Source organism: Lolium rigidum, chromosome 7 (assembly GCF_022539505.1).
Source record: "Lolium rigidum isolate FL_2022 chromosome 7, APGP_CSIRO_Lrig_0.1, whole genome shotgun sequence".
Classification (NCBI taxonomy): Eukaryota; Viridiplantae; Streptophyta; class Magnoliopsida; order Poales; family Poaceae; genus Lolium; species Lolium rigidum.
The window spans coordinates 312,102,608-312,129,758 of record NC_061514.1 but is presented as its reverse complement, the minus strand read 5'-3'; the positions used below and the strand labels follow the sequence as shown (position 1 = coordinate 312,129,758).

Here is a 27,151-nt window from a genome sequence, read left to right as displayed (position 1 = left end):
AATTCCAAAACCAGGGGGGCATGTGTTATCACCGGAATTTGACCAGGTCAGAGGTGGGCCGCGATCGAGATGGGCTTAAAGATTATATACGGAAGAAATACGTGAATCGGCCTTATATGCAAAGTTTGGGCTAGCATGCCCGTGTATCTGTAATATAGTAGGTCGTATCTTAGATTAGAAGATAGAGTTTTACCCGTGCACGGTTAGGTGCACGCCTGAGTTAGAAAGACCCTTGGACTATAAATATGTATCTAGGGTTTATGGAATAAACAACAACCAACGTTCAACACAAACAAATCTCGGCGCATCGCCAACTCCTTCGTCTCGAGGGTTTCTCCGGTAAGCACCATGCTGCCTAGATCGCATCTTGCGATCTAGGCAGACAAGCTTATTTACGTTGTTCATGCGTTGCTCGTGCTCGAAGCCTTTTTGATGGCGAGCAACGTAGTTATCTTAGATGTGTTAGGGTTAGCATTGTTCTTCGTATCATATGCTGTCGTAGTGCAACCCTTATGCATCTAGCCGCCCTTACACCTATCTCAGGTGTAGGGGCGGCACCCCGCTTGATCATCGTTTGGTAGATTCGATCCGTTACAGTTGCTCCTTGTTCTACAAGGATTAGTTTAATATCCGCAATAGTTAGGCCCTACAAAGGGTTGGAGGATCCAGCGGCGTGTAGGGTGGAGTTTGCTAGCCCTAGACAGGATGTTCCGGGGATCAACCTCGTGTTGGTTTTTAGGCCCTGTCTAGGATCGGCTTACGGTCACCGTACGCGAGCGCGAGGCCCAATCGTGAGTAGGATGATCCGATTATGCGGTGAAAACCCTAAATCGTCGTAGATCGCTTTAGCTTTATCTTGATCAAGCAGGACCACCATATATTCGTGCACCTCGTATGAATCATGGGTGGATCGACTCTTTGAGCCGATTCACAGGACAACCTGAGAGCCGATCGAGGCTCGTATTTAATGTTTACGTGTATGCCATGCAGGAAACTAAGCGAGGCATCATCCAACACCTTCCTGACCAGGTATAGGTCAGGTGGCACGCCCTTGCGATAGCATCGGACGTGTGATCAGAAGGCTTTGCGGGCCGTCGCTCTGAGGGACTGGGGCCAGCCGCAGCCCTAGTTGTTCCCGGCTCTACGGTGTTGCCAGTCGCTGCCCGCCGGTGGGTTTCTGACCGCAACAGCTTGGGGATGCCCCGGTGGTTCACCCCTGCATATTCTAAGAAGACTCAAGCGTCTAAGCTTGGGGATGCCCAAGGCATCCCCTTCTTCATCGACAACATTATCAGGTTCCTCCCCTGAAACTATATTTTTATTCCGTCACATCTTATGCACTTTGCTTGGAGCGTCGGTTTGTTTTTGTTTTTGTTTTGTTTGAATAAAATGGATCCCAGCATTCACTTTATGGGAGAGAGACACGCTCCGCTGTAGCATATGGACAAGTATGTCCTTAGGCTCTACTCATAGTATTCATGGCGAAGTTTCTTCTTCGTTAAATTGTTATATGGTTGGAATTGGAAAATACTACATGTAGTAACTCTAAAATGTCTTGGACAATTTGATACTTGGCAATTGTTGTGCTCATGTTTAAGCTCTTGCAACATATACTTTGCACCCATTAATGAAGAAACACTTAGAGCTTGCTAATTTGGTTTGCATAATTGGTTTCTCTAGAGTCTAGATAACATCTAGTATTGAGTTTTGAACAACAAGGAAGACGGTGTAGAGTCTTATAATGTTTACAATATGTCTTTTATGTGAGTTTTGCTGCACCGTTCATCCTTGTGTTTGTTTCAAATAACCTTGCTAGCCTAAACCTTGTATCGAGAGGGAATACTTCTCATGCATCCAAAATCCTTGAGCCAACCACTATGCCATTTGTGTCCACCATACCTACCTACTACATGGTATTTATCCGCCATTCCAAAGTAAATTGCTTGAGTGCTACCTTTAAAATTCCATCATTCACCTTTGCAATATATAGCTCATGGGACAAATAGCTTAAAAACTATTGTGGTATTGAATATGTACTTATGCACTTTATCTCTTATTAAGTTGCTTGTTGTGCGATAACCATGTTTAGGGACGCCATCAACTATTCTTTGTTGAATATCATGTGAGTTGCTATGCATGTCCGTCTTGTACGAAGTAAGAGAGATCTACCACCTTAATGGTTGGAGCATGCATATTGTTAGAGAAGAACATTGGGCCGCTAACTAAAGCCATGATTCATGGTGGAAGTTTCAGTTTTGGACATATATCCTCAATCTCATATGAGAATAATAACTCCTCTTTAATGCATAAGCATGTGGCAACAATTATTATTCTCATATGAGATTGAGGATATATGTCCAAAACTGAAACTTCCACCATGAATCATGGCTTTAGTTAGCGGCCCAATGTTCTTCTCTAACAATATGCATGCTCCAACCATTAAGGTGGTAGATCTCTCTTACTTCGTACAAGACGGACATGCATAGCAACTCACATGATATTCAACAAAGAATAGTTGATGGCGTCCCCAAGCATGGTTATCGCACAACAAGCAACTTAATAAGAGATAAAGTGCATAAGTACATATTCAATACCACAATAGTTTTTAAGCTATTTGTCCCATGAGCTATATATTGTAAAGGTGAATGATGGAATTTTAAAGGTAGCACTCAAGCAATTTACTTTGGAATGGCGGATAAATACCATGTAGTAGGTAGGTATGGTGGACACAAATGGCATAGTGGTTGGCTCAAGGATTTTGGATGCATGAGAAGTATTCCTCTCGATACAAGGTTTAGGCTAGCAAGGTTATTTGAAACAAACACAAGGATGAACGGTGCAGCAAAACTCACATAAAAGACATATTGAAAACATTATAAGACTCTACACCGTCTTCCTTGTTGTTCAAAACTCAATACTAGATATTATCTAGACTCTAGAGAAACCAAATATGCAAACCAAATTAGCAAGCTCTAAGTGTTTCTTCATTAATGGGTGCAAAGTATATGATGCAAGAGCTTAAACATGAGCACAACAATTGCCAAGTATCAAATTATCCAAGACATTTTAGAATTACTACATGTAGCATTTTCCAATTCCAACCATATAACAATTTAACGAAGAAGAAACTTCGCCATGAATACTATGAGTAGAGCCTAAGGACATACTTGTCCATATGCTACAGCGGAGCGTGTCTCTCTCCCACAAAGTGAATGCTAGGATCCATTTTATTCAAACAAAACAAAAACAAAAACAAACCGACGCTCCAAGCAAAGTGCATAAGATGTGACGGAATAAAAATATAGTTTCGGGGAGGAACCCGATAGTGTTGTCGATGAAGAAGGGGATGCCTTGGGCATCCCCAAGCTTAGACGCTTGAGTCTTCTTAGAATATGCAGGGTGAACCACCGGGCATCCCCAAGCTTAGAGCTTTCACTCTCCTTGATCATATTGTATCATACTCCTCTCTTGATCCTTGAAAACTTCCTCCACACCAAACTCGAAACAACTCATTAGAGGGTTAGTGCACAATAAAAATTAACATGTTCAGAGGTGACACAATCATTCTTAACACTTCTGGACATTGCATAAAGCTACTGGACATTAATGGATCAAAGAAATTCATTCAACATAGCAAAAGAGGCAATGCAAAATAAAAGGCAGAATCTGTCAAAACAGAACAGTCCGTAAAGATGGATTTTATTAGGGCACCAGACTTGCTCAAATGAAAATGCCCAAATTTAATGAAAGTTGCGTACATATCTGAGGATCACTCACGTAAATTGGCTTAATTTTCTGAGTTACCTACAGAGAATTAGACCCAGATTCGTGACAGCAAAGAAATCTGTTTCTGCGCAGTAATCCAAATCTAGTATATTTACTTTACTATCAAAGACTTTACTTGGCACAACAAAACACAAAACTAAGATAAGGAGAGGTTGCTACAGTAGTAAACAACTTCCAAGACTCAAATATAAAACAAAAATACTGTAGTAAAAACATGGGTTGTCTCCCATAAGCGCTTTTCTTTAACGCCTTTCAGCTAGGCGCAGAAAGTGTAACTCAAGTGTTATCAAAAGATGGAGCATTGATATCATAAGCTCCCCCATTTGTAGTGGTACTAAGGGCTTTGTCAATTTTAGGCCTATAATAATATTTCTTTGGTTTAGGCACTTTAGAGACATACATAAACTTTTGCTCCTTTCCCACATAAGCTTTCTCTCTAAACTGTAAAGATGAAAAGGTTGAACCCAAGGTTCCCATAGCTTTTTCAAGTTCGCCAATCCTATTAATTTGATTATCATGGTCAACACAAGTTCCTAGGACACTAATTCTTTCATCAATTCCTCCTAAGGATTTATCAAGTTTATCAGTTTTAACAAGTAACATCTCCAACTTAGTTTCAACACTGAAATTTTTCTCTATGGTTTCCAATTTTTTCATAACATCCTCAAGGGAGGTTTCAATTTTAGTTTCATTAACAGGTGGTGTTCCAAATAAACTCTCAATAGTGCAACTAGCTTCTAAAGCGGGAGCGCCTAGGAAATTACCTCCCGCGAGACAATCAAGAACATATCTATTCCAGCTAGAGATACCAACGTAAAAATTCCTGAGTAGGATAGTGGTGGAGTGTTTCTTAGTGCACCTATTATGGGCATCACTAATTCTATACCAAGCATCTTTTAGACATTCTCCCCCTTGTTGCTTAAATGAATGAACTTCAACTTCAGGATTACTCATTTTAGCAGTAGTAAATAAAGCAAACTAGATAAAGTAAATGCAAGTAACTAATTTTTTTTTTGTGTTTTTGATATAGCAAACAAGATAGTAAATAAAGTAAAGCTAGCAACTAATTTTTTTGTGTTTTGATATAATGCAGCAAACAAAGTAGTAAATAAAATAAAGCAAGACAAAAACAAAGTAAAGAGATTGAGAAGTGGAGACTCCCTTGCAGCGTGTCTTGATCTCCCCGACAACGGCGCCGTAAATTTGCTTGATGCGTGTAATTGACACGTCCGTTGGGAACCCCAAGAGGAAGGTGTGATGCGCATAGCGGCAAGTTTCCTCAGTAAGAAACCAAGGTTTAATCGAACCAGTAGGAGTCAAGAAGCACGTTGAAGGTTGATGGCGGCGGGATGTAGTGCGGCGCAACACCAGAGATTCCGGCGCCAATGTGGAACCTGCACAACACAACCAAAGTACTTTGCCCCAACGAAACAGTGAGGTTGTCAATCTCACCGGCTTGCTGTAACAAAGGGTTAACCGTATTGTGTGGAAGATGATTGTTTGCAAGAAAACAGTAAAGAACAAGTATTGCAGCAGATTTGTATTTCAGTATAAGAGAATGGACCGGGGTCCACAGTTCACTAGAGGTGTCTCTCCCATAAGATAAAAGCATGTTGGGTGAACAAATTACAGTCGGGCAATTGACAAATAGAGAGGGCATAACAATGCACATACATGTCATGATAAGTACAGGTGAGATTTAATTGGGCATTACGACAAAGTACATAGACCGCCATCCAACCGCATCTATGCCTAAAATGTCCACCTTCAGAGTTATCATCCGAACCCCTTCCAGTATTAAGTTGCTAACAACGAGACAATTGCATTAAGTATGGTGCGTAATGTAATCAATAACTACATCCTCGGACATAGCATCAATGTTTTATCCCTAGTGGCAACAGCACAACACAACCTTAGGGGTTTCTGTCACTCCCCCAGGTGTCAATGCAGGCATGAACCCATTATCGAGCATAAATACTCCCTCTTGGAGTTACTAGCATCAACTTGGCCAGAGCCTCTACTAATAACGGAGAGCATGCAAGATCATAAACAACACATAGGTAATAACTTGATAATTAACATAACATGGTATTCTCTATCCATCGGATCCCGACAAACACAACATATAGCATTATAGATAGATGATCTTGATCATGTTAGGCAGCTCCCAAGATCCAACAATGAAGCACAATGAGGAAAAGACAACCATCTAGCTACTGCTATGGACCCATCGTCCAGGGGTGAACTACCCACTCATCACTCCGGAGGCGACCATGGCGGTGTAGAGTCCTCCGGGAGATGAATCCCCTCTCCGGCAGGGTGCCGGAGGAGATCTCCGTAATCCCCCGAGATGGGATTGGCGGCGGCGGCGTCTCGCAAGGTTTTCCGTATCGTGGTTTTTCGCATCGGGGGTTTCGCGACGGAGGCTTTAAGTAGGCGGAAGGGCAACGTGGGGGCCACACGAGGGCCCCACACTACAGGTCGGCGCGGCCAAGACCCGGGCCGCGCCGCCCTATAGTGGCGGCCCCTCGTGGCCCCACTTCGACTCCTCTTCGGTCTTCCGGAAGCTTCGTGGCAAAATAGGACCCCGGGTCTTGATTTCGTCCAATTTCGAGAATATTTCGTTACTAGGATTTCGAAACCAAAAACAGCAGAAAACAACGAATCGACTCTTCGGCATCTTGTTAATAGGTTAGTTCCAGAAAATGCACGAATATGACATAAAGTGTGCATAAAACATGTAGGTATCATCAATAATATGGCATGGAACATAAGAAATTATCGATACGTCGGAGGCGTATCAATCCTCGCCTCCAGGAACAAGCCGCCAGAGCCTGAGAACGTCTCGGCTGCGCCGTTGCGGATACAGTTTGTTCTCCCGGCCACACCGGTCAAGCAAAGGCGCTACATACCCCATGTATGGACATACTTGTGATTCTACTAATGCATTGACGTTATCTATGTAGTAGCAATTGGTGATGGTTACTGATTATCGTTGCAGTTTGGGGAGAGGACTCTGGATGCACCGGATCTCGTCAACGACTACTACTTACAACCTGATGGGCTGGGGGAGCAGCAACGTGATGTCCATTGCACTGGGAGACATGATGTACCTGTAGGATGCCTCAAGTGAATCCACGTCTGAACTTGTGAGATCTTGCTACTGGGTTCAATTCGAACCACCTGTTATTTATGTCCTAAATGACCATACAGAAATTTCTCAAAACATCATTGACAATCTCTGTTTCATGAGCTAGGTCAGTGTTATATATTGTTGCTGTAACACACTTATTGCGCCTATTTTGGGGAAATCCCAATCTAAATCCAATAAGGAACTTGGAATTATTTATGATTTCTATGTATCATTCAAAAACTTGCCTTGTCTGTTTGATTAAACGCCTATCATGGTTCTTCTATTAAGGTGCTAAGACTTTTTCTAAAAACCCATCTAGATTTGCCTTCAATCTATTCAATTTCCAGAGATATGCCTACATGGCATAGAAGAACTTTTCTATTGCCTTTGGAGTGGATATTTTGTCAGATTTAGCATCATTTATGATTTTATGCAATAATCTAGATACTACAAGACCTTGCTTTGTCCAACCCGGACATGTTGGAATAAGCTTTTGATTGTTAGCTTATTTCTTAATATGCTTTGTCCTACGTGGACATGTTGGAATAATCTTTTGATTAGTATCTATCAACCTCATATCATTTTCTTCACAACCATTATCAGAAGTTGTGGTACATATTCTTCCTATGTGATTCCTTGAACTGAAAATTGTAACATTTGCAAATTGAAACCTCCTATTTATTGTAGAACAAATTCGTGCATCCTAATGTACACACACAGAGGTAAGAGGCTACTGCGATCCTGTGGTAGCAACTTTGCGAAAAACTCCATGATATCTCTAAGTAGGAGGTATTTTTTAGTGGTTCTTGTTATGATTTATTCTCTTCGAGAATGGGAAGGTGGCGATCCCTGAGATCGAAATGTGGCTCGCACATTATGTGACAACTGGTTTGGAATACACTGCTTCCTTGCTAAGTATCTGGGTGAACTGTAAGCCTCTAACTTAGTACATGTTCATATGTGCACTGTGATTTTTGTTTAATTCCTATCTCTCTAACAATTTTATGTTAATATCTAAGCATAACTATATCTTTTATTATTTCAGAGATGGTTGTTTAATGATCAAAGGAGGCGCTCTGGGATGTCCTGAAGGTGTTACACAGTTCAGTAAGTATGTAACCTTGCAGCTTCTTTCTAGAACCTAGGAACTTCATGCTTGCAGTGTTCATACTTAAATTATTTGGTAGAGAAAAGCAGTGGTTCCAATAATCCCATGATGGTTGTCACCAGGAAGTGCATATTCAATTCTTCCATTTGTTGCTACTGCCTTGGATGTTGGCCTTCCAACTCTTATTATTGTTGTTCATCATGCTTGCTCATTGTGTAAATATGCATCAGCAATGTTTCATAAGATAGAAAATAATTATTGTCTAATCAAAGTTATTCAATGGGCTGAAAAAGGAAGTAGCAGGAAACATGTGCTATGCATATTTATATGCGTCTAGATGAATTGATTTAATTTAAGGAATGATGTGTTTTCTGTTATCGATTAAGAGAAAAATATTGCAAATATTGTATATGCAGCGTGATTGACATTTATCGATCGAATAGCAGCTCGAAGGCAGCTTCGTGAAGGCCACTATCTGAACTGAAGTGCTGGAGTTGGATAAATGCTTCATGCATGCTATGAATATTACGATTAAGAAGACCAGTGCAGTGTCGCTACAGCGGGTGTCTATCAACCGAAGTCAGAGCCCCTGCATAAGATGCTTGAGGGCATTAGCAGATAAGACCGGGTTATAAATAGATGCATATGATGTTGGATTATGGCTGAATCCTATTTCAAGTAAAAGTTTGTTTCTAATATTATTTTACTACTATCAGATTATCTTTTATATACCCCTGAAATTGCAAGTATTTTTTGGGCTTATAAATTTTAATTTTATTGATAAAAGTTGGAGGTCATGCGGAGGTGCAAGGGGAAGGCTCGGGATGCGGTGTTCAGTATCGGAACCCACAACACTCTACTGGCCTGTCTTTGCATGTTTCATTAATTTTTTCTTCCCTGTTTTTTCACTACATAGTGATCCAGTCTTGTGTGGAATACGTGCACGGGTAAAAGGGTTGCAACTTTCGTATGCAACACCAATATGGCTGATATGATGTGTTCGTATCGATGCTTCTGTGCAGAAATAAGAAAAGTTGAGGACTCATGATAATTATGAATTTTCAAGGTCAACCCATATGTTTTTAGTTATCTTTAGACCTATGACACAAGTATGTGCTTCTTGTTTACAACCATGAACCATATCCACTACTTCCATTCATCAAATAGCTATCAGGTGCAAAGTACAATCTATGGTTATTATCTTTGGAGCAGGGGAGGTTGTTAGCATAGGCCAATCTACAACGAAGCTCATTGTTCATGTGTCAGAAAAGTCCAGTCAACAGAAAAGACAACGTCTGATTTAGTACCCAAATCGTTCAGTCATTAAGTGTAGGAATAATTGTTCTGGAAGGTACCTCTATGTGGAAAAGCCTGTCTCTGAAGCTGCAGCTCACCCAGTCTGGAATTCTGGATAGGTGATACTAGATGTGCTGTGTATGCCTCTAAACCTGAAGATGGTGCTTCGTGCACATTTTCTCAATGTGGCTTGTTTTGCAGGATTAATACTTTTAGTGTGATTGTGTTATTGCTTCTCTACCTGGTTTTTCATTATTAACCTGTACATATGTAGATGATTGTTGTTAATTTTATTTTCAAATAGCAGGACAAGTACATAAGACATAAACCATGGCTAGAAAAATGAGATAATTATGTGTTCATGTTGTCTCACGTTTAACAAGACAGAATTAAAATTTACGGAGTGGATAGGAGATATTTGGTATAGTACTTGGCAATGATCTTAAAAAAAGATACTTCATATTTGACTTTGGAAATGAGATACTACGAATCAATTCTAAATTTTTAACAGTACTTCCGATATCCAATTTCTATTTTGATGGAAGATGTTGGCTTACTAAACATATTTGATTGGAAAATTGTACTTTTCCTCTTTGGACCAATTTCAATGATGATTGAATATACTGAGGGAGCTAGCTGTTTGAGTTAAATGTATCATGTGCTTTATTTTGGACTCCCAAAATTAAAATATTTTAGAATTGTCGATTATTCATATATATACATATATATAGGGTAAACTAACTGGTGCACCATGGTGCCTGGGCACCACGAATCATAAAAGGAAACCTGCACAAGAACTGGGAAGTGATTTGTCTCTGTTTCTCATAATTGAAAAGTGCATTCTCTCTCCTGTTGATATATATACTCTGGATCTTTTATTTAGAGAAGGGAGATGTGACGGCGGAGCGGGGTAGAGGAGGAAGATAACTCGTTCTCATCTTGCATTTTAGGGTTAAAGTTGTAAAGAGGTTAGGAGAGGTGTGTCCGTAGCAACGCACGGGTATTCAACTAGTCTCTTACATAAGACACTCATTGATGTTTAAGTGAAGCACACTTCACTGACCTCGAATCATATTTTTTTGGAAAAAATTGTGCTTCAGAAGGAAGCAAAACAAAAAAAATTGGAAAGAAAATGTGTTTCAAAAGGAACCAAAGTGTATGAATATTTCTGTTATTGCTTCACATGGAAGCAAATTGTCTGGTGTATTGAAGCCATCAATTGATATTTTCGAAGCAAATTTCGCTTGCATAAAAAGCAAGGTGCCAATATGTATGTTATGTTAAACTAGGGAATAAAAAAAACATATATTCGAAGCAAACTTTAGTTCGCAGGATGCAAAGTAGATTAATTTTGGAAACAAAGCGTGCTTCATAAGGTAACCGGGTTAAATTACTTAATTACTTTCCTTGAAATACTCCCATCAGTTAGTTTCCTAAAAATCAGGAATTGAGAGTGATTAGCGGAAGAGGTCAAAACCAAGCAAATTAACTCATCCTTTATTTGGGAACTCCCCGGTGGGATGGGGAAGCATGCATGCAACGGTTTTTCGTCCTCTAATCACGCCTCACATGGCCTTGCATCTGACGCCTACGCTGATTTCAATCGTGCGGTCATGCCCTGGTCCGATGGTAGCCAGATATCGGATGCCGATTGCTAGTGGTGCCCTTGTTTATATCACAGATCTATTCTAAGGACAGTTGGATGTTCATATCACAGATCTACCACTCTAGGCACTTGCACATATCTACTCTAAAATGGATCTTAACTTTTGTTCGACATTCTATTGTATAAGCTAGGTAGATCTACAGATAACTACTTTTCCTATCTGTTTCACGTTATTAACTTGAACTATGTTCTTATAATAGGAATGATATTTTGGTGACACTGCATAATAATTGGATAGTCATCTTTGCATAATAAGAGACACAACAAATAGAAGGTGCCAGCAGAGGCGGGGTGGGGGAGCTGCATCGTTGCAAGAGGCACTATTTGTGCAGATATCTCATTCTTATAGATAGAAATTGAATATATGTTGTGATACATGTATACATTTGATGTATGAAATGTACAATTAAATGAAAATAAGTTTGCAATGTATTGCATTCAACGTTGAGTTATGGCCTACCATGTACAACTAGATATATTGGAAAAACATCTGCGACACTTGCTGAAATCAAACGGCTGGTTGAAACAAACACATGCTATCTATGTCCAATACGTATACTTGAATAAATAACATCGTTTGTGATCTTCCAGTTGGCTGATGGTTCAATACAAAATAACGTGTGCGATGGCATGGTCTTTCGCACACGATTTTTTTATACAAAACAGTTTGCGATATTTCATCCTATAACAAAGACTGTCTATCCTTGCATTATGATGATTAAATTTACCGTGTGAGACAAACCATTCCAGCCGTGTGCAACAGCCAGATAACTTCTCCCGCTCGCAAGAGCCAAACGTTGGCATCCCGCCCCACGCTAGACCCCGTGAGCCGTGAGAGCATGGGGGCCGCGTTTCTTTTCTCATATCAAGGTGCTTTCGCTGTTAAGCCGCTTTATCTTGTTTTTTCTACAAAGGAACTTTATCTCTCCAAAATAAATAAACATGCTAGCTGTAGCAATCTTGTCCGATTGTTGCGCCAACCACCCAATTGATTCGTCCCGTCACTCCTAGCGGCCTAGAATAATGTCTACTCCTCTAACCGTGTGTCCGTGTTTCCTTCATCCTTCCACCCTCCTCTCGCTCAGCTACAAGAAGAAGACCGAAAAGAGCGTGCAAAGATAACTCGGAGTTACGTCTGCATAATCAACAGCTCCATGGATCTCAGGTGCCGCACTTCATTCCAGCGACGACATATGTTTGCGGATGAGGGCCGGTATAGACATACGGCCGGCACTAGGAAGAACCTGGCAGCAAGGAGGCGAATTACTACATGTACGTATTGGTAAGAACAATTTCAAATTAGTTGTAGCCTTCAAAGATTTGATCGGGTGTTGAATGGTTCATGTCCGGACTTCAGATTTGTTTGAATTTATGGACGTCGCTCCCTTTGGTCAGGTCACCGGAGCCCGGAGTTTTCTTGCCCGTGGTTGCAACCCTGTTCGCCCTGTCGTTGCTGGCTGACAGGATATCAGATCCCCACCCCTCCGGCTCCGGTGTTCTGAGAAATCGGATCACATATGGTAATTGGATTGAGATTCAGTTTTATGCTGATGGGCTGGGCGCTCTGAATCTGAACAAGTGGGCAGCGACCGAGGAGAGGAGCATGCCGATAAACTCAGGTGCAATCTTCTCACCGTAAGACCGGATACACTTATCTGTATTGATTTCAGACATCTGTTGTACTTCCTTGCTCGGATCTTCTCACCTCTTCCTTTTTTCCCCACGCAGGTACCACACCACACTCGATCTAGTTAGGCTCATGCCTCATGAGAATACAGCACAGAGGCGACGCCGGATCTGCTTTGGTTCATCCATATTACTAGAAGAATTAAGGTAACCTATTTGTACTTGTATTTCTTCTTTGTGTTGTGATTCTTTTCAATGAAAGTACTCCTAGAAAGGACTAGGCGTCATTTGCTGGATCTAGGCCTTGCCGGTGGGACCAAAGAAGGGATCTGACATTGTTTTCCCTATATTCGGTTTGTTTCCCCATTTCTATGGCGGTAATCCTAGACTTACGGACTAGTTTGGGTTACGGAAAGACAACTTGGCCTGTGTTGGTTGGTTGATATTTTGACCCGCTGCTGAAAAAACGGGCCACTCAAGGAGAGCACCCGTCATGTGTGAGGCCGTAAGAGAATTTCGTAAAATATTTCCGTAGATGTAGCCATTATTAAATGCTACATCTACGGAAATATTTTACGGAATTCTCTTACGGACTTATTTAATAATGGCTTGCTAGTATGAAACCTGCCCCCATCCACGGGACTTATTTAATAATGGCTTGCTAGTATGAAACCCGCCCCCATCCACGGAAAAAAAGGAAACGGGTGAGGATGTATGTCAAAAAAAGATTTTCGTGCTCCTCTAATTAATAGTACTTTTAGAACTTAATACAGAATAGAATTTGCATGTTTTGAAGTAGACTTCTGAAGACAAAACTACTGCACTTATATAAATACTAGAAAATTTACCCGTAGCACACAATTCCGCTTTAAAATAAGTATATACTAAATTTATCTGAATTCACATGTATCTAGACATGTTTTAGTATTACATGACATGTTTTAGTATTACATGCTAATGTAGACAAATCTATCACACTTATTTAAAACCGGAGAGTAAAACTTGTAGAGAGATTATGAGAGATTGCACAACTACAATAGGACCGGCTGTCACCTATATATATAGACAATTACATGGTACAATCCTATGATTACACGGAGACCTACTACTGTATAATACAATTACATCTCAACACCCTCCCAGTCGAAGGGTCGGTACTGACACTGGATCGGAACTCGTCGAAGGTCAACGTCGACAAGCCCTTCGCCATGATATCCGCAAACTGCTGAGAGGTCGACACGTGAAGAACTCGAACGTGACCGAGAGCAACCTGCTCTCGAATGAAGTGGATATCCAGCTCGATGTGCTTAGTGCGTCGATGATGAACGGTGTTGGTGGAGAGGTAGACAACCGAAACGTTGTCACAGAAGACAACAATAGCCTTGTCAACTGGACAAGAGAGCTCGGAGAGAAGCTGACGAAGCCAGGTGTACTCGACGACGACGTTGGCCACGGCGCGATACTCAGCCTCAGCGCTAGAGCGCGAGACAGTGGGTTGTCTCTTAGACGACCAAGAAATAAGCGACGAGCCAAGGTAGACGCAATATCCCGAGGTAGAACGCCGAGTGTCAGGGCAACCCGCCCAGTACGCGTCGGAGTATGCCACGATATCCGAGGATGGCGAGGCGGTGATCGAAGAACCTGCTTAACCGCACTCCAGTGGGCGTCCCGGGGTGCATGCATGTGAAGACACACCTGCTGCACGATATATATACTGCAGCTCCGGTCGGGTAAGCGTCAATTACTGCAGGGCACCGATGATGGAGCGGTAGAGAGAAGCATCAGGAGCCGGAGAGCCATCGGTGGCAGACAGCTTGGCCCTCGTGTCGATGGGAGTGGGCGCAGGATTGCGTCAAGGACTTAAGATCGAGGAAGTAATGGAGAGGCCCCAAGTCCTTGATGGAGAACTGCGCGAAGGCGATAGTAAGCCGTCGAAGGAGATCGGTACTGCTGGTCGTCAGGATGATGTCGTCAACATAGAGCAGCATGTAGGCGGTCTCGGTGCCGTGTCGAAAGACAAACAGCGAGATGTCGAAGCGCGTAGACCGGAAGCCGAGCTCGTGGAGGGAAGGCTGCGATGCGCTGGTACCAGGCGCGCGACGCTTGCTTCAGGCCATACAAGGAGCGCGAGAGCATGCACACATGCTCGGGGTGATCCGCATCGATGAAGCCGGTGGGCTGACAATGCACCAGCTCGGAGAGGTGTCCATGAAGGAAGGCGTTGCAAAATCTTGGTCATCATACCTTCAAGTGTTTCCTAGCCAATTCCCCCTAAAGTCTCAATATAAATTCATCCCAATGAAGCAACCGATGGTGGCAAAAAAAATTTGAAATTGGGAAGACCCCGGCCTCTACATCAATTGATGCACACAACCCTTTATTGCACAGTTTATGTTTTAAAGTTTACACCTCAAGGATCACACAAAGTGTTCATGGAAATCAACCAGCGAAAAAGAAAAAGTAGAACAAAACGCCTATGCATCTTGTAATCGCTTAGAAAGCCCGTGCAACCGTCTCCAGACGGGTGCACACATAATCCATATGCGTGGTGACAGGAAAGACCACTCGTGAATCCAATGGGTAACCATACGGATAACCTGTAAAAAGTGAGCATTTCATTTTATATTAAAGATAATATCATTCCTACAACTCCATAAAGACCACACAATAGCACAAGTTCCTACTCGAATTCGTGCTTTGGTCTCTTAATCAACCTCATTCAACAAATTACCGAACATATTCGTACAATTTGTTGGTGGGCAATATTAAAGGTAATATGAACTACCCTCCAAACAATATGAGCAAATGGACACTAAAAAAATAAATGATTGATGGACTCGTCGTGATCATAAAAGACACATTTCTTACAACCATTGCCTCAGAGCATCCCCACTCGTTGGCGCTCCCCACGCCCAAATCCGGCGAAATTTTCGTCCGGATTGGATCAATTTTTGGCATGGGGGGCAGTATATTTCCAGTCGTGTGCTCCCCAAGCGGCGTTTCTCGGGGAAAAAGAGGATGACCCGGGAAGTCCGGACGAAAGAGGAGACACGTGGGCGTGGGCAGTTGGTTTTGCTCCATCCGGAGTCCCCGAGCGCTCCCCGGGGGGCCGGGGATGGCGTGGGATCGCCGGATGAATTTCGGCCCAAATCCGGACGAAATCGAGAAACCGGGGGCACGACTGGACCGGATTTCGCCGTCCGGATGTAAAAAACGACTCGCGAGGGCTTCTCGGGGAGACGAGTGGAGATGCTCTCAAACCACTGTGCTAGAGTGTTTCAGAACGCAGAAGAAATCCCCTTCCGCGTCTACTAGTACCCTCTCTCTATGTTTTGACCGGACCACAACTTATCCCTTCTGCATCCGCATCGGCGCATCCCTAGGCCACAACTTTTCCCTCTTGCATCTCTTTCTGCATCCGCATCGACGCATCCCTAGGTTCTCCTCTCGCACCGCAGAAGGAAGGTGGTGAGTATGACTAGGGGGAAGAAGAGAGGAGCTGGTACTGATGGTAGTGGTCGGCGGGGGGGGGGGGGGTAAGAAGAGATCTGTCGGTACTAGTAGCCCTGGGTTAAGTTGCGGCCATGGAAGTAATGGGAGAGACCGCCCGAAGGTCGATTCAGAGACTAAGAACATGGAGAAACCTCCTGAGAACACCCATAAGCTGTTGAACAGAACGATTGCCATAGAGGTAATATTTTATCTCCCCCATTAAGTTACAAAGATCTTGATCTTCCGCCGCCGATGACCGACGGGGAGACTGAGAAGCTTAGTGTCCTCGTGTCTTCAGGCAATTGCAGATGATATAACTAGTAAATATGTTCCTCCCCATGTCAACATATTTTATTGTTTAGGGGGAATTACACTTACTTGTTTTCTAGTACAAGTCGCTACTGGTTTTGCTATGACTTTTTACTACCGACCAACCGTTGCAGGTGGATGGACCGGTGCAGCCGCCGCTGCCCCGGTACGCCATCAACATCATGCCGCCAAGCCTCACAGAGAACGACCTTCAACTCGCGCTGCAGAACTCGGTCCCGCACCCGCCGCCGCCTCCACCTCCACCGTTCAACCCGTGGGCTCCTCCACCTCTACCTCCCCCGCTGGCGGCACCGGCGTATGTTCCGCCGGTTTCCAATCGGCCGTGGCAGATACCGGAATTCGTCGTTCTCGACGACGACGAGGAGTAGGCTAGGGTAGTGCGCTTTTCAGTATTTATTATTATTTTTTCCTTTATTCACTATGTAAATTATGTTTTATGTTGAAAGAATGGAAAACCAAAAAAAAAATTGTGTTGTGCCGCTGGGGACACCATCAGCGCAAACAGATGTGCGATCGATTTCGATCAACACAAATAAACGCGCACGATCATCTGAAATGCGTCACCACGTGTAATGCACTAAGGGCATCTCCAACGGGCGACGCATTTCGGACGCCCAAATTTCCCACGCGCGTCCGTTTGCATGAACCCTGTTTGAATCGATATATTGTTTGATCATGTCATGCGAAGTTGAATCGAACAAATTCAAACAAATTAAACATATGAACTACGAGAACAAACGCGAGAACAAACAAATTTTAAACTAGCTACTTCTTGTACTTCTTGTTAGAAGGCCCCGCCTTATCATCCTCACGAACGCGCTTCCTGCTCGTCATCTCCTCCAAAGAGGCACTGTCGGTCGACGCGTCCGATGAGTTTGAGTTCCCCTCCGACGAGTGGTCATTGGGGCCTTCCTTGTCGTCGCAGAACGGATGACGAGCCTCCGCATGCGCCTGCCCCCTCGCCCGGGCCCTTGCCTCCTTCCTTATCGCCGCCGCGTCGTCGGTCGCCTCCAGCGCCTCAAGCCGTGCCCACCTTGCGTCTGAGTCCTCCACCGAGTCCTGGCCATCGAGGCCAACGATGTCCCCCTCCTCCTCGCCCTCCGTCGGCGGGGAGCTAGGGTTGCTCGGCATGGCAGTCCTATCCCACCAATGCCGCCATCCCGGCGACTTCCCCTCGCTGTCGGTGTCTGATGACAACGGCAAGTTGCTCATGGTGGCTAGCCGGTGTTGGAGAAGAAGAATGACAGCCGGTTGGACATGAATTAGAGCACGCACAGGGATTTTATTCAGCGGGGATCAATGGCAGCACTTATAACGAAGAGGTCTGCGGTTGCTCTTCCGCGGCGTTTCGGCGCTCCATTCCGACGGTTGACGTATCGATCGGCGTGGTTGCCACTACGACGGTTTCCCTCCCCGGTAGTTGCTCTGCTTTAATTCGCGCCGGTCGCTGCCAGGCAGACCTGTGGGATAAGCGAGTGGACGATCAGCGCGATCGCACAACATCTGCAGAGACGCAAATGTACCGCATATTTGCGCTGCGTTTGCATCTCTGTGCACGGCCCGAACTCGCCGCCCCGCTAGAGAAGGGCGCAGGCGCATTTTCGGCCCGAAACGGACTCGCCCAGTCGGCCCGGTTGGACCGGTTGGAGATGCCCTAAAGGCACAATCTATCATTTCTCTGGCGACGAAGGGACAAAACTAGCTGATGAGCCATGAGGCCGTTTGGGAACACAGAAGAAATGCCCTTCCGCATCTACTAGCACCCTCCTATTCTCCCTTCTGCATCCCCCTTCCGCATCCCTAGGCCACAATTTCTCCCTCTCGCATCCCTAGGCCACAACTTCTCTCTTCCTCCGCATCCTCCCCGTTCTCCTCCGTATCGTCCTTGCCAGCCGCACCGCGGAAGGAAGGTGGTGACTATGGCTGGGGGGAAGAAGAGAGGAGCTGGTACCGCTAGCAGTGGCCGGGGGGATAAGAAGAGATCTGTCGGTACTAGCCCTGGGTCAAGTAGCGGCAGTACAAGTAATGGGAGAGATCGTCCGAAGGTCGATCGAGAGACTAAGAAGATGGATAAAGCTCTTGAGAACAGCCACAATCTGTCGAGAGCTTTCAAGCAGCACACCATAGAGGTACTATTTTATCTCCTCCCCTTGGATAATTTTCAAAGATCTTGACCAGATCCTGTTTAGGAGTCTGGCGCAGTCTTTTGTTACTTAAAAAGGGTATCTTGACGAATATCCGAGCTGGATCTGTTAGAAAGGGAATTTATTGGTGTATAACTGTTTACCTTATTATTACAGTACGGCAGTTCTTAGTTTTTTAGCTAGCTTGATTGAAATCCGGACACAATCTTCTCTGTAGAGCAATTCAACCTTGTCTAGCATTTTTATTAATTATTAGGGTTTTGTAGAGAGGTAGGGGAAGGGCTCTAGCACTAGGTGGCAAGTAAAAGAGTGTTCTTATATTTTATTGCTTCTGGAGGGAGGAGTGTTAAATTACTAATTGAGCATCAGTACATGGCCACCTGAAAGTCTGATTTCTTCATATATATCATGTTACGAGCAGCAGATTTAGGTCATGTTGTGTTTGATTCGTCTGTAGCTTGAGGTGTTCTCATTTGATGTGGTTTTTGTTAGAGCTTAAACTATGCGATGATGCTTGTGTGTTCAGCGGTGTAGTTAGGACATTCAACTACTACCTTTTCATCCTGTTGCTTCAATTTTGGCCAGTAAAAGACCCTTTTTGATCCTATCATAAGTAGCACTTTATCTTGATTACCATTCAAAATCTGATGCACGATAATTACCTTAAAGCTTTGGTTTCAATCTGGTTTCATTTTATTCCATGTTTGTACTTCAATATTTCTCCAATGAAAACTGTAGCATAGCAGTGATGTATAGTGATGCAGTATGATAGTTTATTTGTGCTCTTCCATAACTAAGTTATGGTTTATTTGTCTCTGTTGCAGGATGTTGAGAAGATTACCTGGAAACTAAAGACTGATGAAGAGGGTGTTATTCAAGGCAGTTATGCTGATTTCAAGGGTGTCCTTGACGCTAGACGTGATTGTTTCAAGAAAGTAAGGTCGACGCTTATTCATGGCGTCGTTGTCACGCATCCGGGTTCAAACGTAATGTTCATTTCTTGTTCTTTTCTTTGTAACATTTTGTAATGACATGCTATGTTTGTTTTGAGAGTTAAAAATGATATCAATAATGTGATTTGCAGGAAACTTACCACATCGTCAACATTGAAGTTGATTCTGAAGTTGTGCTGCAATTGCTTTTCCGGCAGAGCGATGGTTATTTGGTGGCGTTTCGCCGCGTCTCGACTGAAAGCAGTTCGGTTTGGGAAGGCTGGTACTATTTCAAAGACAATATAACATTACCTTCCTTTTGTGAGGAACAGGTCAAGATGAATATAGTAAGTGGCTACAATCAGTTTTATGAGATCAGATTTGGTAAAGGGATAGTCTCAAGTATTGTGAAGTGCCTCCTGGCATTTACTCAAGAGAACTGTGCTTTGCGTACTTATGGAGAACATAATAGGGGTTTGTTGTTTCAAACACTAATGGTGTTCTTTGGTGAGTGTCAAAGGTCCGGAATTTTCCTTGAGTTTGCTGAGCTTTACTATGAGAGTGACACTTTGGTTGAAGTTACTGAAGAGTTGTCAATGCACCGACACTCCTGGATTAATTTATCAAGAGTACTCATGGCTTTGTATTTGGGATACCTGTACCAAAAGCATAGATTAAATGGATGGGAGGCTGAAGTGAAGAATGGGGAGCGGAAGATGACACTAGAAATCGGAGAATTTACAGATTTGGGTCACCTTGGCATTGAGAGGTTTATTGTGTATGAAATGGTTGATGATAAAAGAGTCCCCAACTACTCAAGTTCAATGCAAAGTCTTCTTGGTTCTGATGTTGGTCAGCTGTTGCACTTGATAAAATATGATGAGGAGTCCGTCCAGAAAATACACTTGGCTAGGATGAAGGCAGGTGTGTCAGAGGAAGATGATTGATTGTCAGGTAGCTATATTAGTGAAGTTCCTGTCATGCAGTGTAATGTCCGAACATCATGCAAAAACCTTTTAGAGATTTGTTAACTCATGGTAGATAAACTAAGCAATCAGAGAAGGAATGATATAGGGTAACAAGCTGCAAATGAGAGCTTTCAGGCCTCACAACGATGGCCTCCTGTAACAAGTCTTGGTTGATTCTTGGAAGTGATGCTCTTCTGGCAGTTGTCTCTTTTGTTCAGTCTGATGTTTTTTGCGAGTTGGATATGTCCACCCTACTTAGGAACCCAGTTTAGTGGTCTGCTCCTTGACCTTTTGCTAAGATAACTGATGGTCTCTGTTAGAGACTCTTTTTTTCTCTTTATTGGCTGATAGCAGTGAGGCACTTTCTTCCCTGAACCCCTGAGCTGGCGCGTGAAGCATGGGTTGCTATTCGCAGTTACCTCGAGGACACTGCTCTCTGGACCCCATCCTCTCGGTGTTGGTCTCCTTCAGTTGTACTTGGTTCTTGCCTGATACTGCGTGGTTCAGAATTTGCATCCGGCTTTCCCGGTCCCGGATGTGCTCACTTTATCAACCAAGATGAAGCTGGAATGCAAGAATCATGGCTGAGCCATTCCAGTGCTGGGTTATGTTGCTTGGCATCCCACAGCAGCTCATCCGGGAGGATTCAATTGATGCCATTGTGAGATCCTTTCGGGGTGTTTTGCTCTTCTGGCACGAACCAGCTCACAGCAGAGAAAAGGTCATACTCAAGTGTTTAGTGGAAGATATTGACCACATTCCCAGGGGAAGTTTTCTCTCGCAATGGTTTTAGAAGGTCTTGGACGATCACAGCTTATTCTCTCATTGGTGATGCACAACCCGCTCCGATGCCAGAAGCTGAAGATTTACCGCCAGAGAACATCGACACACACCCATATCAAGGACCAGTCCTCTTGGAGCATCCTCTGGATGCAGCCTGGAATGAAGCTTGGTCTGAAGATGGTGCTATTCCCTTGGAACCGGCCACCGGAGACAGAAGTGATCCTACTGCTAGTCTTGTCCATCTCCCTCGGCTGCACCCCCCCCCCCCCCTGCCGCTGAGACGGGTGACCAGTCAAATAAAGCTCCCAGTGATGCTCTCAGTCCAAGTACTCTTGTTTCAGGTGGACATGTCTCTGTCCATGGTCCCTCTCCGCCTGCTGAAGATGATCCAGATAATATGTTTGCTTTTGCTGATTAGTTTGCTGAACCAATGTACGTTGCTGAAGCTGCCAAGGATCTTAAAACTGCAGGCTATACTGAACTGGAAATTCTGGCCACTTTGGAAGCTTTCAAGCGCTCGGGAAAGCTTGTTCTTGGATCTCCTCCCTGGACGCCAAAGCTGCCTATTAATCTATCTGTTACTGCTAAGGATCTGGAGCATGCTGGATATTCCACAAATCAGGTTGCTTCCATTATCGAGGAATTCAAGCAGTGTGGGCTGCCCTATGTGGCTGTGGCTCTCCTTCCTGGACTAAGCAGACACCTCCTTGACATTTCATGACTCTCCTTGCGGGCTCTACACCAGCCAATACCATCATCTCTCTGTGCAAGACTTTTACCCCAGATAATTTTGGGAGCAGTTTGTCCACGCTTTAGGACATGCTGGTTAACATATCTGGAGGTCCACTAATGCAAATCAGTACAGAGAACACAAGATTTCTGGTGGATCAGTTTGTAGAAACTTGCTGATACTGTGAAGATGCAGAGTCACTTACCTGAAGCCAACAAGATCACCAAGAATTTAGCCTTTGATCCTCTGGCTATTTCTGGTCCAGCTTAGCGTTCTGGTTCAGTTGCTCCATCCCCTGAAGCTCAGCCCTATGCTTTCAATCGTTTTTGTAACAGACAGGGTGTTCTCATCAGTCGTAACTTGTCCATGTCGCAAACGGCATGGTGTACCAGTTTCAGTTTGCAGCCTCAGAAGGAGCCCTCGTCTTGGCAGCCTTGCAGTTGGATTCAAGCCTGCTCCTGCCTCGCAGATGTTGACTTCTACCAAGTGATGGAGTAGATCTTGCAGTGCGGTATTGTTGACTTGTCTTTATTGGAAAGTAAGTTTGGTGAGAGCTAAGCTAGATAATTCACTCCTTGTTAGAGAAATTGTATGCTGTCTTGCAAGCTAATTACTTAACTATAAACTATTCAAATTATGCCAACAGTGAATATAATTTTCCACTAGGTACTACAGTCGGGGCTTGTTTTGATGCGCTGAATTTGGGTACTACACCCAATGCTCTGTTATTTTGTTTGAATTGAAATAATTCCCAAAGAAACCATCTCGTCCAAAAACCCGCCTAATCATATGTAGGACGAATGAGGAATGCTCAAGTATGAGCATTGTTTTTTCTCCCTAACCCTTTCTCCTCCATTTACGTGCTGTTAACTAGTTGTGGCAGTGGCTATGGAAAGAGAAAGTTACCATTACATCTGCCTTTGCTTAGGGCCTTATTGAGATGAGCAAAGGGTTTTATAATGTTTGGACTTCCTATATGCTAGCTAAGCATGTGTTTTCTAAATTATTGTAGAATTATAAATTTAAAATAATCTATCCATTGCCTCCATGGAATAACCACTTACCATCTCACAAGTCAGTGAGTTACCTAAGCATTAACACAAACATTACATATTCAATGAACATTTATGCACTGTGAGCAACACATGTTTTAATTTTTGTCACAATTTGATCTGAAAAAATTTCTGAACAAACATGCAAAATATCATATGCGCCTCTTGATGTTATGAAAGCAAGCAGCCTCTGCTGCATCAAAGTCCTTTATGCGACCTGTTACTTTTTAAGTTTTCAGTGCAAAAGCAAGAGTAGGAACAGTATGTTTGGGTTTATGAATCATTGTGCAATCTGTTCTCCCTAAGTGCAAAAGTGAGAGTAGAAGCAATGTGTTTGGGCATATGTGTTATACACTTAGACCTACCAGCAGATAACAGTGTTACGCTCTGTACTTCATTACCTTATGATTTTTTGATACACGCAAGTAAATGCAAAACTACCGAATAATTTATGCCATCTAGTGATAAGTAGACCATTAGAAAAGCATAGCAAAGTGCATTTTTTTTCAGCAAAGGGCCATCTTAGTAGCATATATATCTCTAATTTCCTGAGTTGAGAAGTTCTAATTATTTTAGTCTTATGTATAAGAGGGACCATTACTGAGATCTTGCTCACTCCATAATTTGAATGGGTTTCTCAATCTTCATATATTTTGAATAATCCACTGTGGATCAAATAGTTAATTCTCTATAGGGTGCTATTTACAGTTCCAGTTTGATGTATTTTGATCATTGTGCATTTGTGGCATAAGCATTTATCAGTTTATCAAGGTCAAATAGAACCCACAGTTGGAGGTTATGATCCTCAACTAAATTAGTAGGCTTTGTGGATATTTGGTTACACATTGCACCCTTCATTATGGAACCACTAACCAGGCCCTGAATATCTAGCAATAGTTATGAAACTATCAAAGAATACTTGGGAGACTGAATTTCCTTGCTAAGAGCCATGGTAAAAACGCCAACACCATTCTGTTTCTTTAGCTTGCATGATTCATGACACATTGTTTCATTGCACGTGCAGCTATACACCAGGGATTCATCAAAAAGCTGGCGTCAGGCTGGATCAGATGGAAGTAGTCAACTCAGTCTAAAAGAGCCATCTACCAACGTGGTCTTGGCTGATCATGTTACTACGAAGAAATGGCAGCAAGTCGTTGATTTTGACGACCACCTCGATGATATTAGCAAGTTGAAGATTCTATGAGTAAACAACTTGCCATGGAGTTACAGTTCTTATTACCCCACAAAGAAGTGATAGTTTCGAGTGCTTTGGTCTGGTTTGTTTACATTGGTTTTTGTTTTTGTTTTTTTGCAGGGATTGGTTGAACCCAAACCTACTTGGTTGAGACAATTTTGTGATTTAGTTGTTTTATATTTATTTCAACTGTCTAGAACCAAGGTCTCAAATCTTGTACCGTCAAATCATTAAATTTCACTTAATAGCTAGAAATGCTATTTGATATGGTTTGTAATTTAATATGATAATAAGTAGAAAATCACATGTGTTTGTGCTGAAATCTGTAGCAAGAAATTCCTGAAAGTGAAGAAAGCTGTTGTTGCAAGGGGTCTTTGAAGAGAGCAACATCTATGGCGTCCTCGCAGGAAATTGCTACTTCCATCACATTTTTAATCAGCTACATTGATCTACATGTCCTGTCATGGCCGTGTGCCCTGTAATGGCTTTTTTCTTCGAGGGAAAGAGCCTTGTAGTTTGCAGATATATTTGCTGCCTTCGTATCACTTCATTTGACTGAATGGCTTGATTAATGGAGCCTACCTTTCCGTTTGTCCTGTGGTAAGATCTGGGCAGAACTACATTGGCTGTGACTGGTTTTGCTTGGATCTCTGCTTCGTACCAAATACCTGTTATCAAGGATTGCATTGAAACATAGAGCAACATCTATGGCGTCCTCGCAGGAAATTGCTACTTCCATCACATTTTTAATCAGCTACATTGATCTACATGTCCTGTCATGGCCGTGTGCCCTGTAATGGCTTTTTTCTTCGAGGGAAAGAGCCTTGTAGTTTGCAGATATATTTGCTGCCTTCGTATCACTTCATTTGACTGAATGGCTTGATTAATGGAGCCTACCTTTCCGTTTGTCCTGTGGTAAGATCTGGGCAGAACTACATTGGCTGTGACTGGTTTTGCTTGGATCTCTGCTTCGTACCAAATACCTGTTATCAAGGATTGCATTGAAACATAAATTGATAATTACACATGTACTGTCGTTTACTCCATGTGCAACCTTTACGTAGTACTACTCCGCTTGAGCACTGCAAACTATCATTCCTATGCAGAAATAGAAAGCTGTAAATCAACATTCTTATGCAGCTACAGAAAGCTGTAAAGCAACTCGACCGGGAACAATAACTGAATTTCCATTCATAGTGTTTTTTTTAACTACTAACCAAAGTAAGAATGAACGAGCAGTAGATATATTGTACTACCAATCTCCTTTGACCTATGATTTTACTTAGTTGGTAAATGAACCGTTTGGAGAGAGAGGTATTCATCAGTAGTAAACACAACAAAGGAGAAAACATTACACATCAGGCTGATTACACCAGTACTTACATTTATATAAGGTTAACATAATGTAGGGACAAGTCCAGATAAAGATAACAGCGGTTCACATGGCAAAGATAGCAGCTAACTAAGTTATATACATACTAGTAGTACATAGGTTATGGATGCCTGCCAAAGGTTCAGACCATTTACAAGTTCACAAAGCAGTCTATCTCGATATTGGATATTTTTCTAGTAAAACGGGACCAAGCAACCGTAATCTTCACTTGGTCTTCGCCTTTAGAAGTCATCCCTTTGGAACCCTCACGGCTGTTGTGAAGAACACATCTAGCCTGACTCGTCTTTACAAGTTCACAAAGCAGTCTATCTCGATATTGGATATTTTTCTAGTAAAACGGGACCAAGCAACCGTAATCTTCACTTGGTCTTCGCCTTTAGAAGTCATCCCTTTGGAACCCTCACGGCTGTTGTGAAGAACACATCTAGCCTGACTCGTCTGACAATCCTGGGCTCTGAAGGAGACACTGCTGGTAGCAAGTACAGCACCGGAACGACACGCCTCGACAGATCGAGGTAACCATCCGGATCCATACTCATCATTCCATCAGAATTCGACCTCACTGTTCTTCCGAGGTAACTTCGAGTCGAACAACATGACCACCTTGTTAGGATCATCGTCCTCGTAAGGCGGAGGCGCAACACAGAACTTGCCCGCCGTACTTAAAAGGCGACCCCTGCGTAGCACGAACAGCCAAGACGGTGGCCTGGCGCGACCGCTCAAGCTGCTCGAAGCACAACTCTAGTTTGCACAAGTAGTTGGTAAGGTAGGAATAGCACCAATCACTGTTGGAAGAATTGTTATACCGGAAGGCTCGAGTGACTAACACCCTATCTTCAGGCCAAGACTGTCCCTGCTTTACCATGAGTTGCATTCCTTCAATGTATACAGGCTCGACGGACAGGAGCCCGCGGCGTGGTCCGGTCAAGTGCAAATATGAATCCGGCAAACAAGCCATTGTCAACACCGGTTATCACCGGTTATCTGTATGCCATTGTCAACTATTCAATCAAAGAACCATCTACCAATGTGGTCTTAATCGATCATGTTACTACAAAGAAATGGCAGCAAGTTGTTGATTTTGACGACCACCTCGATGATATTAGCAAGTTCTGGAGCCTACAAATTAAAGCAATACAGTTGTAGTTCTGTTACCCCACGAAGAAGTCATAGTTTTATTAAGTATTTGGAGTGCTTAGTTTCCTCTGTTTGTTTCATTGTTTTTTCCTAAAAAATATTGCAGGGATTGGTTGAACCCAAGCCTACTTAGTTAATCATTTAATTGTTCTGTATTTATTTGAACTGGGTAGAACCAAGGCATCAAGGCTTGTCCCACAAATCATCACATTTCACTTATAGTTTGACGAGCTATTTGACATGGTTGTAATTTAATATGATAATAAGTAGGGATGTCACCCCTTGTGTTTGTGAGTAAATTTGTAGCCAAAAAATTGATAAACAAACGAAGAAGTGATGTGGTTGCAACGGGTCTCTAAAGAGAGCAAAAGCTTACA

The 27,151-nt window shown here is 43.1% G+C and overlaps 1 protein-coding gene across 7 annotated transcripts; it reads left to right on the top strand.

Annotated features, from left to right (window-relative positions):
• Positions 1-11,943: 11,943 nt before the first annotated feature.
• On the top strand, positions 11,944-26,910 carry LOC124676775. 7 transcript variants are annotated; one of them, XR_006993790.1, is made up of 6 exons: positions 11,947-12,271; positions 12,385-12,608; positions 12,718-12,822; positions 19,406-19,567; positions 19,666-22,532; positions 24,071-24,835. XR_006993790.1 is itself a non-coding variant. In XM_047212809.1 (5 exons), the coding sequence occupies exons 1-4, from the start codon at positions 12,144-12,146 to the stop codon at positions 24,138-24,140; spliced, it is 543 nt and encodes a 180-aa protein (XP_047068765.1). In that variant the 5' UTR covers positions 11,944-12,143; the 3' UTR covers positions 24,141-24,237; positions 24,365-24,835. The 7 variants fall into 7 exon arrangements, 6 of the variants coding, with proteins under 6 accessions (XP_047068765.1, XP_047068764.1, XP_047068763.1 ...); XM_047212809.1 differs by lacking the exons at positions 19,406-19,567; positions 19,666-22,532 and having other exon boundaries at positions 11,944-12,271; positions 12,385-12,624; positions 24,071-24,237; positions 24,365-24,835; XM_047212807.1 differs by lacking the exons at positions 11,947-12,271; positions 12,385-12,608; positions 12,718-12,822 and adding exons at positions 17,450-18,566; positions 26,881-26,910 and having other exon boundaries at positions 24,071-24,237.
• The last annotated feature ends 241 nt before the right edge of the window (positions 26,911-27,151 follow it).